Here is a 16,756-nt window from a genome sequence, read left to right on the forward strand (position 1 = left end):
CTCCATCGTAGGGTTTCAGCCTAGTCCTAGTACAGGGTCAGCTTTTCTCCCCTTCTACCCTAGTCCAGATTTTCAGATCTGTATCAAATGGGTTATATTATCGGCAACATTCTGGTGTGGCGCAGTCACAGCTTTCTCAAAGAAGTAATGACGACTGGGCAACTGATAGCGGGGGACTGCATCAGCCGTCAGCTTTCAGAAACCATCTGCATCCACCAGGTGGAAAGTCAGCATGTCTGTGGCCAACAGATTGTAGAAAGAGGAGTTCAACCTCTTAGTTTTAGCATGTGTAGGAGGAAACATTCTTTTTCTTAACCACAACTGCGGTAATCAGGACTGACTGCTGTGCTGAGAGAGGGTGGAGTAGATTGAACAGGACAAACTGCTGGACTGTGAGTGAGGTGTCAGTGGAGATGTTTTAGTGGCTTGAGAAATATGTGGTGTGCTCAGTGAAATATAAAGAGCAGGCATCTCCACTTATGTAACAGCTAACGGGCTCTCACTCACTCCGACTGTATGGGGAAAACAATTGAGGGTTCTGTGGCTGGAGAGCTTTGTGAGAACACTTGCCATGATGACAGAGGAGGAAGAAACAGCAGATGCGGTTGATGGGTCAACTGGTGGTTGGCGAGGTATGTTGATCGTGCATATGGATCGCACATGTCCTGGTTCACATATGAAGTAGTCAAATTATTCCAATTTTTGCCTTTTCTGAGAAATATTTTGAAAAGTTGGCAGATAACGGGAGTTGGGTTATCCTTTCGGTCTCAAAAAAGGCCCAGGCTAGGCAACCCTTGTCGCCCCTATGAACTGCAGACCCATGATCACTGCTGGCCACAGCCAGAGTTATGGCTGAGAATGTAGTGCTTTTGTGGTTGCATCACTCCGTGTCCATGTCAAGCCCTCATCTACAGGGCCTGCACCACACTATTAGCACCCACAATTTACTTTTCAGAAATATGACCTTCTTCCTGCACCACAATATTAGCACAAATGATTTAGATTAGGAAATGTGGACTCCTAATGGCACCACAATATTAGCACAATCTAATTAGATTAGGAAATGTGGCCTCTTGTCTACACCACAATATTAGGACAAACAAGTTAGAGTAGGAAATGTGGCCTCTTGCCTGCACCCCATTATTAGCGCAAATGATTTAGATTAGGAAATCTGGCCTCCTGCCTGCACCACAATATAAGTCCTAATGATTTTAATTAGGAAATGTGGCCTCCTGCCTGCACCACAGTATTAGCCTAAACAATTTAGATTAGGAAATGAGGCCTTCTTGCCTGCACCACAAGATTAGCCCAAACAATTTAGATTAGGAAATGTGGCTTAGTGCCTGCACCACAATATTAGCACAAGTGATTTAGATAAAGAATAGTGATGAGCGAGCATGCTCGGAAGTGCTTGGTGGTTGCCCGAACATCTCACTACTCGTGATGTTCGAAGAGCGCCTAGCATTTCCAGGGTTGTTCGGCAGGAGTTTGGGTCACCGATCTGCATGTTTGGCGCTCTTTAGAGCACCAATGAACATGCAGGGATTGTCTGCCACACACTGTAATACCACAGCCATGTTGGTTGTGGCATTACAGTGATTATTTGGCTGCAGAGCGTCATCGGGTCTATATCAGACCTGGCGCTGCCCTGCTCATCACAGTCAGCTCCGGACTTAGGCAGTGTAGGGAGAGGTGCTGCTAAGATAAGGACAGATTTGGTGGTGTGTAAGTTAGTTTGGTATACCATATTGAAAACACAAATACATCTAAACCAACAGTCCATCTGAGGACTAATTACAGTGTATATAGTTATCAGTGTTGTATATAGTTATCAGTGCTAGGTAGGCTAGGCCGGCATTGTATGTGGCATACTTCATTGCATACAGCAAGAGGATCCATTCCATTACTGTCTGCTGCTGCCTATTACAGATAATTAGCATATATACATAACCCCAGGGATCAGTGGCCAGGAATAATTTTTTTGCATCTGAATCCTGATTATATTCTTCAAAAGCAATCCAATTTTTTTTGCTCCATTTGCTTGTTGGCAGTAGGGTTGAGTGAAACGGATCAGACAATTTAAAAAATCGCCGACTTTTGGCAAAGTCGGGTTTCGTGAAACCCGACCCGATCCCACTGTATCGGCCATGAGGTCGGCGATCTGTGCGCCAAAGTCGCGTTTCGTATGACGCTTTAAGCTCCATTTCTAAGCAAATGAAGGAGCACACAGAGTGTGGGCAGCGTGATGACATAGGTCTCGGTCCCCACCATCTTAGAGAAGGGCATGGCAGTGATTGGCTTGCTTTCTGCGACGTCACAGGGGCTATAAAGGGGCGTGCAAGCCAACCGCCATCATACTTCTGCCGATCTGAGCATAGGGAGCTGCAGCTTCGTCAGAAACAGGGATATACTTAGGGAGGGAAGATTAACCCCCAAACTGCTTGTGCTGTTGCAATTTCCACTGTCCAACAACACCTTTTTTTTGCAGGGACAGTGGAGGCTATATTTTTGTGCATCAGCTCTGTAGCTTATTAGGCTGCCTTATAAGGCTCCCTGATAGCTGCATTGCTGTTTGCACGCTGCTGTGCAAACCAACTGCTTTTGTAAAAGCAAAAATCCTGTTGCTCCATTCTGCACATTTATCTTGTTGTTTATTTGTCCACACTTTTGTGTGCAGCAGTCCTTTTTATTGCTGCCATACTTGTCCTGAGATCATTGTAGGGAGATTGAAATTGTACTACAGTCCTTGTATTTTTTCATATATCTTCCAGCCACTTTCTGCCACTTACATTGTATTGTTGTATACACTGGGCCTGAGTTTTGGTTCAGTCTCCCCCCAAAAAAGTGAGATTCAAATTCTCACAAAGTGGATATACTTCAGTCCTGTTTGTAGGAGACAGCATTTGTCCAGTATGGTTAAGAACTACTTTTCCTCCCTTATCGATGTTCTCCCTCACAGGTCATTCTCCTTTGATGATTACTGGGCATCTAAAATAGACACCTGGCCTGAATTGGCAGAATATGCATTTCAGGAGCTCGCTTGCCCTGCTGCCAGTGTGCTATCAGAAAGAGTCTTCAGTGCTGCTGGTTCAATACTGACCGCAAAAAGGACAAGTCTGGCTACCCAGAATGTTGATGATCTAACCTTCATTAAAATGAACCAATCATGGATTTCAAATTATTTTGCCCCACCTTCCCCTGCTGACACACAGCTTTCCTGAAAATGTCTTGCTTTTGGCCTCCTCTTACTGACTTCTTCAATTCCTCCATTTGCAGCTGCTCAATGTCTACCATAGGCCATTTTTATACCTCCCTAAATGGGCTGACTCCTCCCAAAGGCCCGTGGTCACCACCTGGCGCAAGCACCCGTGCGAGTGCCGCTTGCTTGGACAAGTGGGTGTGCCCACTCTTGGGCAACGGAACTGGCACAGGGTCCCTCATAGTACAATGAAGTGTCTCTGATGGTGGTGGTGCACAACCAACATCAGACACACCGTCGTAATATGAGGGGCCCTGTGCCAGTACCGCCGCCCACGAGAGAGTGTTCCCCCCAGCTCGAACAGTGCTCTACCACTTGCAATACTTACCTCTCCCTGCTCCACCACTGTGTAGTCTGTGCTGTTAAATCCTTCAATGGCACTGTCAAAAGTCGGGTCGGGTGAAATCGGCCGATTATTGCAAAAAGTCGGGGGCCGACAAACACGAAACCCAATGAAAGTCAATGGGGAATCAAAGTCGGCAGTGAGTGGAGAACAGGAAAACACCTACAGTGCCCATTTTAATGCCGAAAACATCAATTCTTATTAGCAGGAGTGTAGCGAGGAGAGAGAATAATTAGTCGAGCAGCAGAGTTAAGGATGGACTGGAGGGGTGCGAGAGTGTTAGAAGGTAGGCCACAGAGGAGTATGTTGCAGTAGTCGAGGCGGGAGATGATTAGGGCATGTACAAGCATTTTGGTAGAGTGTGGGTTGAGGAAAGGACGGATTCTGGAAATATTTTTGAGCTGGAGGTGACAGGAGGTGGCGAGAGCTTGGATGTGCGGTTTGAAGGACAGGGCAGAGTCAAGGGTTACTCCGAGGCAGCAGATTTTGGGGACAGGGGAAAGTGTGATTTCATTTATTTTGATAGATAGATCAGGTAGGGAAGATATGCGTGATGGAGGAAAGATACTGAGTTCAGATTTGTGCACATTGAGCTTGAGGAAGCGAGAGGAGAAGAAGGAGGATATGGGCGATAGACACTCTGGGATTCTGGAGAGCAGAGAGGTGACATCTGGGCCAGAGAGGTAGATCTGAGTGTCATCGGCATGTAGATGGTACTGGAAGCCATAGGACCTTATGAGTTGTCCCAGGCCGAGTGTATAGATTGAGAAGAGTAAGGGTCCTAGGACAGAGCCTTGGGGAACTCCAACAGAGAGGGGGCGAGATGAAGAGGTAGTATGGGAGTAGGAAACACTAAATGTGCGGTTTTCAAGGTATGAGGAGATCCAAGATAGGGCAACGTCTTTGACATCAAAAGAAGAGAGGATCTGTAGTAGGAGGCAGTGGTCAACTGTGTCGAAGGCAGAGGACAGGTCTAGGAGGAGGAGTATAGAGAATTGTCTGTTAGCTTTGGCTGTAAGTAAGTTGTTAGTAATTTTGGTCAGGGCAGTCTCAGTGGAATGGTGGGGACGGAAGCCAGATTGTAGGTTGTTGAAGAGAGAGTTAGATGCAAAGTGAGTGGAAAGTTTAGCATGAACATGTTGCTCAAGGAGTTTGGAAGCAAATGGGAGCAAAGATATGGGGCGATAGCTGGACATAGCGCTTGGGTCAAGGGATGGCTTTTTGAGTATAGGTGTGATTGTGGCATGTTTGAAGGCAGAAGGGAAGGTACCAGAAGTTAGTGAAAGGTTGAAGAAATGGGTTAGGGATGGGATTAGTGTGGTGGTGAGGTTGAGGAGGAGGTGGGATGGGATGGGGTCAAGTGCACAAGTGGTGAGGTGTGATTTGGAGAGAAGATGAGCAAGCTCCCCTTCAGAGATTTTGGAGAGTGAAGTTATGGGGTTTGGGCATTGGTCTGGCATACAAAGGGGTTGTGGGGGTTGGACAACAAAGACTTGCCTTGTTTGGTCTATCTTACTTTTGAAGTGCGTGGCAAAGTCCTCGGCAATGATTAGGGAACTCGGAGGGGGCAGTGGTGGGCGGAGGAGGGAGTTAAAAGTGTTGAACAACTGTTTGGGGTTGTGGGATAAGAAAGATAAGAGGGTTGTGAAGTAGGCCTGTTTAGCAGAGATGAGAGCTGATTTGAATGCCAGTGTTGCTTGTTTGAGTGCAGTGAAATCATCTTGTGAATGCGTTTTCTTCCAATGCCGTTCTGCAATTCTGGATACTTGCCGAAGCTTTTTAGTGATGTCATTGTGCCAGGGTTGTCTATTGGTTCGTTGCACTCTGCTATGCATGACAGGGGCGACCGTGTCAATAGCTGATGCAAGAGTGGCATTGTAGAAAGCAGTGGCAGTGACAGTGGTAGGATAGAGTCAGAGAGTGTGTTGGTGTCTAGGTGTGTGAGGTTCCTGCGTGGGTGCGCGTGGTGCTGGACATGGGTGACAGGTGAGGAGGACAGTGATGAGAAAGTGAGTAGATGGTGGTTAGATAGAAGGAGAGGGAAGTTGTGAAGTTAGATAAGGAGCATAAACGGGTGAAGACCAGGTCTAATGTGTGTCCGTCTGTGTGGGTGGCTGACGAGGACCACTTAGTAAGCCCAAAGGATGAAGTAAGGGACAGGATTTTGGAGGCTGCTGACTGGTGGGTGTCAATGGGGATGTTGAAGTCACCCATGATGATGGTGGGAATGTCAGCAGAGAGAAAGTGAAGGAGCCAGGTGGAGAATTGGTCAATAAAGGCAGTGATGGGGCCCGGAGGTCGGTATATGATGGCCATTTGGAGGTTGTAGGGGGAGTAGATGCGGACAGAGTGGACTTCAAAAGAGGGGAGGATAAGGGAGTTTAGAGGTGGGATTAGATTAAAGGTACAGTTGGAAGAAAGGAGAAGGCCCACTCCTCCACCATGTTTGTTGCCAGGGCGAGGAGTGTGCGTGAAGTGGAGGCCTCCGTAACATAGTGCAGCAGGGGAGGCTGTGTCAGAGGGTGTCAGCCATGTTTCGGTGATGCCCAGAAAGAAAAGATTATGAGAGGTAAAGAGGTCGTGAATCACGAGGAGTTTATTGCAGATGGAGCGGGCATTCCATAATGATCCAGAGAGAGGGTGCAGGGGGGTGGGCGTCATGGGCACGGATTTGAGGTGGGCAAGATTTCGGCTGTTTATATTGGGTTGGGAGCGATAGGAGGGGGTAGTAGTAGGAAGTATGAGCTGTGGGGGCCCAGGATTGGGAGATATGTCTCCAGCAGTGAGGAGAAGCAGAGAGAGACAGAGCAGGTGGGAGAAAGAGAGTGGGCAGCTTGTTTTGTGTTTTATTAGGAGAGATCTGAGGTTGAGGAGCAGGTCAGCAGAGGAGGTCAGGTGGGGAAAAAGGAGAGATTATTACTTGGTTAGGGGGTACCAAATACTACAGTACCAAATACTACAGGTACCAAATACTACAGTACCAAAAAAAAGGCCAAAATTTTCTGCGCACTCACATCTGATGCCTAGGACAAAAAATGCTGTTTTAAATTGCAATATTTTCATGCTGTTGTATTAAAATGACCAGGCTGTAGTCTGCAGTGTGACCAAGAAAAAAAAAAGAAAAAAAGGGGGGGAGGGCGCTCTGGATTGCTTTGTAATAAAATTAGCAGGATTCCGGTGGCAAAAAAAATAATCCGAGCCACAGATACAGTGGGGCAAAAAAGTATTTAGTCAGTCAGCAATAGTGCAAGTTCCACCACTTAAAAAGATGAGAGGCGTCTGTAATTGACATCATAGGTAGACCTCAACTATGGGAGACAAACTGAGAAAAAAAAATCCAGAAAATCACATTGTCTGTTTTTTTAACATTTTATTTGCATATTATGGTGGAAAACAAGTATTTGGTCAGAAACAAACCATCAAGATTTCTGGCTCTCACAGACCTGTAACTTCTTCTTTAAGAGTCTCCTCTTTCCTCCACTCATTACCTGTAGTAATGGCACCTGTTTAAACTTGTTATCAGTATAAAAAGACACCTGTGCACACCCTCAAACAGTCTGACTCCAAACTCCACTATGGTGAAGACCAAAGAGCTGTCAAAGGACACCAGAAACAAAATTGTAGCCCTGCACCAGGCTGGGAAGACTGAATCTGCAATAGCCAACCAGCTTGGAGTGAAGAAATCAACAGTGGGACCAATAATTAGAAAATGTAAGACATACAAGACCACTGATAATCTCCCTCGATCTGGGGCTCCACGCAAAATCCCACCCCGTGGGGTCAGAATGATCACAAGAACGGTGAGCAAAAATCCCAGAACCACACGGGGGGACCTAGTGAATGAACTGCAGAGAGCTGGGACCAATGTAACAAGGCCTACCATAAGTAACACACTACGCGACCATGGACTCAGATCCTGCAGTGCCAGACGTGCCCCACTGCTTAAGCCAGTACATGTCCGGGCCCATCTGAAGTTTGCTAGAGAGCATTTGGATGATCCAGAGGAGTTTTGGGAGAATGTCCTATGGTCTGATGAAACCAAACTGGAACTGTTTGGTAGTAACACAACTTGTCGTGTTTGGAGGAAAAAGAATACTGAGTTGCATCCATCAAACACCATACCTACTGTAAAGCATGGTGGTGGAAACATCATGCTTTGGGGCTGTTTCTCTGCAAAGGGGCCAGGACGACTGATCCGGGTACATGAAAGAATGAATGGGGCCATGTATCGTGAGATTTTGAGTGCAAACCTCCTTCCATCAGCAAGGGCATTGAAGATGAAACGTGGCTGGGTCTTTCAATATGACAATGATCCAAAGCACACCGCCAGGGCAACGAAGGAGTGGCTTCGTAAGAAGCATTTCAAGGTCCTGGAGTGGCCTAGCCAGTCTCCAGATCTCAACCCTATAGAAAACCTTTGGAGGGAGTTGAAAGTCCGTGTTGCCAAGCGAAAAGCCAAAAACATCACTGCTCTAGAGGAGATCTGCATGGAGGAACGGGCCAACATACCAACAACAGTGTGTGGCAACCTTGTGAAGACTTACAGAAAACGTTTGACCTCTGTCATTGCCAACAAAGGATATATTACAAAGTATTGAGATGAAATTTTGTTTCTGACCAAATACTTATTTTCCACCATAATATGCAAATAAAATGTTAAAAAAACAGACAATGTGATTTTCTGGATTTTTTTTTCTCAGTTTGTCTCCCATAGTTGAGGTCTACCTATGATGTAAATTACAGACGCCTCTCATCTTTTTAAGTGGTGGAACTTGCACTATTGCTGACTGACTAAATACTTTTTTGCCCCACTGTACCTGCATCTAGGTGTATATAAAATAGGCAGCAGCAGACAGTAATGGACCACCTTGATGCAGTATGCGCACATAGACTCCCCTACCCACCTAGCACTCCACTCAATATATCCCCTAATTACCCCTAAAAAGGACTGTTGGTTTATCGGGATTTGTGGATTCTGTGAAGGTAGACCCATATTAAGTCATTAAAGAACCAATCTGACCATATCTCAGCAGCAGCTCTCCCTACATTAGCTGAGTCCAGAGCTGAATGCGCCAAGCAGGGCGGCTTCAGGTCCCTTATAGACCTGATATTACTGAGCAGCCAGCCAATCACTGTAATATCACAACAAAGATGGCTGTGGTATTACAGTGCATGGCAGACAATCCCTGCATGTTCATTGGCGCTCTAAAGAGTGCCAAAATTGCAGGGTGGAGACCCGAGCTCCCGCTGAATAATCCTGGAAATGCTTGGGGCTCACCAAGTACACCAACTACCGTGATACTCGGGTGAGTAATGAGTAGTGGCAAGCCCGTCCGCTCATCACTAAATGTAACCCAAGAAGGGAAGGGAGGACTGTTCATAAACGCATTTCTCTTACTTGGCATAGAGTTGATTCTCCCAAAGACGCTGAATAACTTGCTGAACTGCTCATCTGTGGGAGGCCAGATTTGGGGAAAATACCAAAATATCATCCAGATACACAACAACGTGGTAATAAAGCTGGTCCCGGAAGATATCACTGACGAACTCTTGAAAAACTGCCAGTGCATTACTGAGACCAAAGGGCATCACTCGGTAGTCATTATGTCTGTCCCTGGTGTTGAAAGTCTTCTTCCAATCATCTCCCAGGTGATTGTGGATTAAATTGTAGGCGCCCCTTAAATCTAATTTGGTGAAGATCCTGGCATCTCTTAATCGGTCATACAACTCAGGGATCAATGGGTTACAGTCTTTATTTTTCAGCGAGATCTGGTTGAGGCCCCAATAGTCTAGAGAGGGTTAGAGTGATCCATCTTTTTTTTAACGAAGAAAACCTCAGCCCCAGCAGGAGAAGAGGACTTCTGATAAAAAACCCAGGACAAATTCTCCAGAATGTAGTCCGATATAGCTTGAGTCTTGGCTTGGAACAGAGGGTAAATTCAACGTTTAAAGGGTGTAGATCTTGGAATTAAGTCAATAGGACAGTCATATGGCCTTTGGGGAGGCAAAGGGTCTCTGCTCCCTTTTTGTCAAATACATTGGCAAAGGGACCTTAGCAAGATTTACTGGACCCAGACACATCTCATGACAGGAAAGTCCCCAGCGGAGCACCTCTCCAGTTGTCCAGTCCAACACAGGCTTGTGTTGTCGCAGCAATGGTAGACCTAAGAGAAAGGCTTGAGACATGTCAGGAAGAAAATACCATATGAAGCATCCCAATATGGACCACAAGCGGCTCAGTAACCAGAAGAACCATCTCCCGAAGAGTTCTCCCATCAGATGTTATAGCCAGAGGGTTTTGGAGCGGATGTGCTGGGATTTGGAAGCGATCCACTACAACCTGGAGGACAAAATTTCCTGCTTCCCCGGAATCCACATACACTGTCTCAATAAACTGGGATTCACCAGTTGTCACAGCCACAGTAAGAGTCAATGGTTGAGAGGTGTCTTTTCCATCTAGGGAGGCCTCTCCTACCGACCATAGATGCTGGAGTTTTCTGACTTCACTGAACAGGGGCGAATGAAGTGGTCTATGTCTCCACAATAAAGGCACTGGCCTTTAGTACGGCGATCCTTCTGTCACTGACTGGCAAGGGCAAATTGGTCAACCTGCATGGGTTCCGGTGAGGTCTTGACCAGGGAGGATGGAGGAACAAGCAGTCTTTGAAAGGACGGAGCCAGACACCACGATCCGCTTTCACATGCCACCTCACGGGCATGCTCCTGGAAACTAAGGTCTATACTGATGGCGAGGGAGACCAGGTCATCTGAGGTAGTTTGTAGGCCATGACCAGCTAGCTCATCCTTAAAGTCTCCAGAGAGCCCCTCTCAGAATTTTGCCAAAAACGCTTCGTTATTTGAACCGAGGTCGGATGCCAGAGTACGGAAGCGTACCGCATATTGTCCCACAGATGAGTTGGACTGGCATAAGCGGAGAAGAGCGAAAGCTGATGAGGTGGTTCACCCAAGTTCATCGAATACTTTGCAAAAGGCTTCCCATAATGGATTCAATCAAGCCTGGGCCACACCTCCAAGACGCGACATAAGAAGTGCTACCTTTGTTTGGCCTGACTGGAAGTGATGAGGAAGGAATTCAAAATGTAGCCAGGACCGATTGATGAACCCATGGCAGAGCTTAGGATTGTTCTCAAAGCGTGGTGGAGCTGTGAGTCGGGGACCTAAAGCTCGAACTAAGCACACTGACTAAGAAGTCTCCAGAGAAGACACAGCTGCATGAGCGTGGGGAGACTCTGGAGAGATGTTTAAGACCTCCAACTTGGTAGTCAGGGACTGCAAATGCATTGACAATTTCTCCTGTATGCTTTTCTTTCAGCAGCACTCTTGGTATGTGGACTGATCAGACAGGATCCGGGATCCAGTGAGGTCAATTGCCTGAGCAAACTCTCACGGACATGGTTGTGGAACCACTGTGCCTCGGACCGCGGAGAGCCTGGAGGGGTGTGACTAATCGTGCACTGTTCACTAGAGCCTCTGATGGTGAGGTTAGGCTTGGCACCTGATGCACGCCATGTGCCACTCCAGGACAGACCAACGGACGCTTGGCAGCTGGACACACAAGGACAGACTGGATGGTGCGGCAGGCAGAGTTCTTATCAGAGTGCAGCAGGCAGAGTTCATATCAGAGTGCAGCAGGCAGGACCTTCACCAGAGTGCATCAGGCAGGATCTGCACCAGAGTGCAGCAGGAAGTATCTGCACCCGAGTGTAGTAAGAACTGGTACGCAACCTTACGCAACTTAGGCTACAAAACAAGAAGGTTGCTCAGGCACCTCCCCAGTGGGGAAGAAGCAATATATACAGTACAGACCAAAGGTTTTGGACACACCTTCTCATTTAAAGAATTTTCTGTATTTTCTTGACTATGAAAATTGTACATTCACACTGAAGGCATCAAAACTATGAATTAACACATGTGGAATTACATACTTAACAAAAAAGTGTGAAACAACTGAAAATGTGTCTTATATTCTAGGTTCTTCAAAGTAGAATGCCAAGAGTGTGCAAAACAATCATCAAAGCCAAAGGTGGCTACTTTGAAGAACCTAGAATATAAGACCTATTTTCAGTTGTTTCACACTTTTTTGTTAAGTATATTATTCCACATGTGTTAATTCATAGTTTTGATGCCTTCAGTGTGAATGTACAATTTTCATAGTCATGAAAATACAGAAAATTCTTTAAATGAGAAGGTGTGTCCAAAACCTTTGGTCTGTACTGTACATACTGCCCCACAGTCATTGGCTGGGGAGGAAATAGCAAGTGCACATGCTGGCCCTTTAGAGGGCAGGAGTGTGTGAATGCATGCTCTAAGTACATGGCTAGAGGCCCGGCTGGAAGCTCTGCTGAAGCATGCGGAGCACGAGAAAGGGGAGAACTGACCGCAGCACTAGTGAATGAAGTGACACGTCGGAAGCTCTGCCTGTCAGAGCAGGGATCCGGCGTGGTGCCATCATAGATCTCAATTACTTTGTTTTTCATATGTTCCAGAGTTTCTTTGGATCATGGCATGATGTTTAGCTTTTGAGGATCTTTTGGTTTATTTCACTTTGTCAGGCAGGTCCTATTTAAGTGATTTCTTGATTGAGAACAGGTGTGGAAGTAATCAGGCATGGGTGTGGCTAGAGAATTTGAACTCAGCTTCCCAAAGATGTGATAAACTACAGTTAATTTATGTTTTACAGATGAGGGAAATCACTTTATCACACAGGGTCCTGTAGGTTTGGATTTCTTTTTCCCTTAATATTAAAGACCTTCAGTAAAAAAAACTGCTTTTTGTGTTTATCTTTGTCTAATATTTAAATTTGTTTGGTTATCAGAAACATTAAATTGTGACAATCATGCAAAACAATAGGAAATCAGGAAGTGGGCAAACACTTTCACACAATTGTATCTATATATTTCATGACATTAAATATGTGAGGTTGGTGTAGAAAATAATAACTAAGGCAAATAATAGTAACTATGGAGAATATGATTTATGAAAAACTTAAAATTTATGAATTTGAATCAGTTTTTATCAATTATACTTAATGTATTCATGTATAAACAATCATCCTGCATGTGACAAGTTTATTCGTTTTAAAGGGAAACTGTCACCCCCCCAGGCGTTTGAAACTAAAAGAGCCACCTTGTGCCGCACTGATACTGCATTCTGACAAGATGGCTCTTTTAGTTATTGGTGCTGTAAATGCAGAAATAATGCGTTTTGTAATTTCTCCAAAATACCTGTCTTCAGTCCTGGAGGCAGGTCTTTCCCCCCCTACTGCACACACCACACAGCCGTCACTCAACTGTCTTCTCGGTGCCGGGCGCCGCGTACTCATTTCTATTTTCAAATCATCCGGCACCTGCGCTCTTTTTTCCTGCCTGGGGCAGGTGCAGTGAGCGCTGCCCATCTGACCTCATATGCAGTCTCGCTGACTGCGCCTGTGCGGCCACCCTGCTTGTGAATCCCACAAGCAGGGCGGCCGCACAGGCGCAGTCAGCAAGACTGCATACGAGGTCAGACGGGCAGCTCTCACTGCACCTGCCCCAGGCAGGACAAAAGAGCGCAGGCGTCGGATGATTTGAAAACAGTGCTGAGGAGGCGGCGTCCGGCGCCGAGAAGACAGTTGAGTGACGGCTGTGTGGCGTGTGCAGCAGGGGGGGAAAGACCTGCCTCCAGGACTGAAGACAGGTATTTTGGAGAAATTACAAAACTCATTATTTCTGCATTTACAGCACCAATAACTAAAAGAGCCATCTTGTCAGAATGCAGTATCAGTGCGGCACAAGGTGGCTCTTTTAGTTTCAAACGCCTGGGAGGGGGTGACAGGTTCCCTTTAAAATAACAGAAATATACCATCAACATAGAATCAAAATGCAAACAGATATTAGTCAATCCATCAAACAGAAATGTAATGTATTCTTACTTTGATCAATTCTGAAAGGTACAGATGGGTCATCTATACGGAATACTCTACCAGCTCCAGAAGCTTTAGCAATTTCTTGATTTTCTGTTTTACCTTCAGGCAATCGTACTGGAGTTTCCTTATCAAAGGTGACTGCAATCACTGGACATATGCCTGCAAACATAAACACCATAACATTACACTAAAACCTAAATGAAAAAAACATTTGTGAGATAAACAACCAATAATAATGAAAACCAGTAATTACCGAATATACTCGAGTATAAGCCGAGATTTTCAGCCCATTTTTTGGGGCTGAAAGTCCCCCTCTCAGCTTATACTTGAGTCATACGCAGGGGTCGGCAGGGGAGGGGAAGTGGGGGCTATCTAATTATACTCACCTACTCCTGGCGCGGTCCCTGCCTGTCCCTGCTTCTTCCAGCGCTGCATATTCTTCCTGTACTGAGCGGTCACATGGTACTGCTCATTACAGTAATGAATATGCGGCTCCTATGATTTTTTTTTATCACAGCCACAGCATATGGGGCAAGTGACTGTATGGAACATCTTATGGGGCCATAACGATTGTGCAGCACTATAAGGGGCAGTGACTGTATGGAGCATCTGTATGGGGCCATAACGATTGGGACAGTGACTGTATGGAGCATCTGTATGGGGCCATAATGATTGTGCAGCACTATAAGGGGCAGTGACTGTATGGAGCATCTGTTTGGGGCCATAACGTTTGTGCAGCACTATAAGGGGGCAGTGACTGTATGGAGCATCTGTATGGGGCCATAACGATTGGGGCAGTGACTGTATGGAGCATCTATATGGGGCCATAACGATTGTGCAGCACTATAAGGGGCAGTGACTGTATGGATCATCTTATGGGGCCATAACTAGGGTTGAGCGAAACGGATCGTTCATTTTCAAAAGTCGCCGACTTTTGGCAAAGTCGGGTTTCACGAAACCCGACCCGACCCCTCTGTGGGGTCGGCCATGCGGTACGCGACTTTCGCGCCAAAGTCGCATTTCAATGATGCGAAAAGCGCCATTTCTCAGCCAATGAAGGTGAATGCAGAGTGTGGGCAGCGTGATGACATAGGTCCTGGTCCCCACCATCTTAGAGAAGGGCATTGCAGTGATTGGCTTGCTGTCTGCGGCGTCACAGGGGCTATAAAGAGGCGTTCCCGCCGACCACCATCTTACTGCTGCTGATCTGAGCCTAGGGAGAGGTTGCTGCCGCTTCGTCAGAAGCAGGGATAGCGTTAGGCAGGGTCCATTAACCACCAAACCGCTTGTGCTGTAGCGATTTCCACTGTCCAACACCACCTTTTGTTTGCAGGGACAGTGGAAGCTACATTTTTTTTTCTCAGCGCTGTAGCTCATTGGGCTGCCCTAGAAGGCTCCCTGATAGCTGCATTGCTGTGTGTACGCCGCTGTGCAAACCAACTGCTTTTTTCAAAGCACAAATCCTGTTGTTCCTTCCTTTCTGCACAGCTATCTTGTTTGTTTGTCCACACTTTTTATTTAATTTGTGCATCAGTCCACTCCTTATTGCTGCCTGCCATACCTGGCTGAGATTACTGCAGGGAGATAGTAATTGTAGGACAGTCCCTGTTTTTTTTTTTTTTTTTTTAATTCTCCCTAAAAAAATAAGTTGTGGGAGATTAAGATTGGCATTTCTGCTAGAGTGCCATCCCTGTGTGTGCCATCTCTCTCACATAGTAAGCCATAGAAAGCCTTTTTATTTTCCTGTTTTTTTTTTTGTGGGGTTTATAAGTTCTCCCTGAAAAAAAAAACAGTGGGAGATTAATATTGGCCTTTGGGCTTGTGTGCCAGTCCTGAGTGTGCCATCTCTCTCTCAAATAGTGGGCCAAAGAAAGCCTATTTATTTATTTTTTTGGGGGGGTTTCTAAATTCTCCCTGAAAAAATAAAAAAAAATCAGTGGGAGATTAATATTGGCCTTTTTGCTTGTGTGCCACTCCCGACTCCTGGGTGTGCCATCTCTCTCTCTCAAATAGTGGGCCATAGAAAGCCTATTTATTTATTTTTTTTATTTGGTTTTTAAATTCTCCCTGAAAAAATCATTTTTTTAATTTGGTTTCTAAATTCTCCCTGAAAAAATAATTTTTCTTAATTTGGTTTCTAAAGTCTCCCTGAAAAAATAAAAAAAAATCAGTGGGAGATTAATATTGGCCTTTCTGCTTGTGTGCCATTCCTGACTCCTGGGTGTGCCATCTCTGTCTCTCAAATAGTGGGCCATAGAAAGCCTATTTTTTTTATTTGGTTTCTAAATTCTCCCTGAAAAAATAAAAAAAAAACAGTGGGAGATTAATATTGCCCTTTCTGCTTGTGTGCCAGTCTTGCCTCCTGGGTGTGCCATCTCTCTCTCTCAAATAGTGGGCCATAGAAAGCCTATTCATTTATTTTTTATTTGGTTTCTAAATTCACCCTGAAAAAATCCAAAAAATTCAGTGGGAGATTAATATTGGCCTTTCTGCTTGTGTGCCAGTCTTGACTCCTGGGTGTGCCATCTCTCTCTCTCAAATAGTGGGCCATAGAAAGCCTATTTTTTTTTTATTTGGTTTCTAAATTCTCCCTGAAAAAAATATTTTTTTTTAATTTCGTTTCTAAATTCTCCCTGAAAAAATCATTTTTTTTTTATTTGGTTTCTAAAGTCTCCCTGAAAAAATAAAAAAAAAATCAGTGGGAGATTAATATTGCCCTTTCTGCTTGTGTGCCAGTCTTGACTCCTGGGTGTGCCATCTCTCTCTCTCAAATAGTGGGCCATAGAAAGCCTATTTTTTTTTATTTGGTGTCTAAATTCACCCTGAAAAAATAAAAAAAATATCAGTGGGAGATTAATATTGGCCTTTCTGCTTGTGTGAAATTCCTGACTCCTGGGTGTGCCATCTCTGTCTCTCAAATAGTGGGCCATAGAAAGCCTATTTTTTTTTTTATTTGGTTTCTAAATTCTCCCTGAAAAAATAATTTTTTTTAATTTGGTTTCTAAATTCTCCCTGAAAAAATAAAAAAAAATCAGTGGGAGATTAATATTGCCCTTTCTGCTTGTGTGCCAGTCTTGACTCCTGGGTGTGCCATCTCTCTCTCTCAAATAGTGGGCCATAGAAAGCCTATTTTTTTTTAATTTGGTTTCTAATTTCTCCCTGAAAAAATCATTTTTTTTAAATTGGTTTCTAAATTCTCCCTGAAAAAAAAAAAAAATCAGTGGGAGAT

The 16,756-nt window shown here is 45.2% G+C and overlaps 1 protein-coding gene across 1 annotated transcript in view; it reads right to left on the minus strand.

Annotated features, from left to right (window-relative positions):
* The window catches only part of LOC138676167 (cadherin-related family member 4-like), a 245,039-nt gene that overhangs the window by 175,365 nt on the left and 52,918 nt on the right, over positions 1 to 16,756 (minus strand). Inside the window, exon 2 of the mRNA XM_069765150.1 lies at positions 13,534 to 13,686. Within this exon, the coding sequence (XP_069621251.1) occupies positions 13,534 to 13,686 (153 nt within the window). The remainder of the gene's footprint in view (positions 1 to 13,533; positions 13,687 to 16,756) is intronic.

The sequence above is a fragment of the Ranitomeya imitator genome, chromosome 4 (genome assembly GCF_032444005.1).
Source record: "Ranitomeya imitator isolate aRanImi1 chromosome 4, aRanImi1.pri, whole genome shotgun sequence".
Taxonomy (NCBI): Eukaryota; Metazoa; Chordata; class Amphibia; order Anura; family Dendrobatidae; genus Ranitomeya; species Ranitomeya imitator.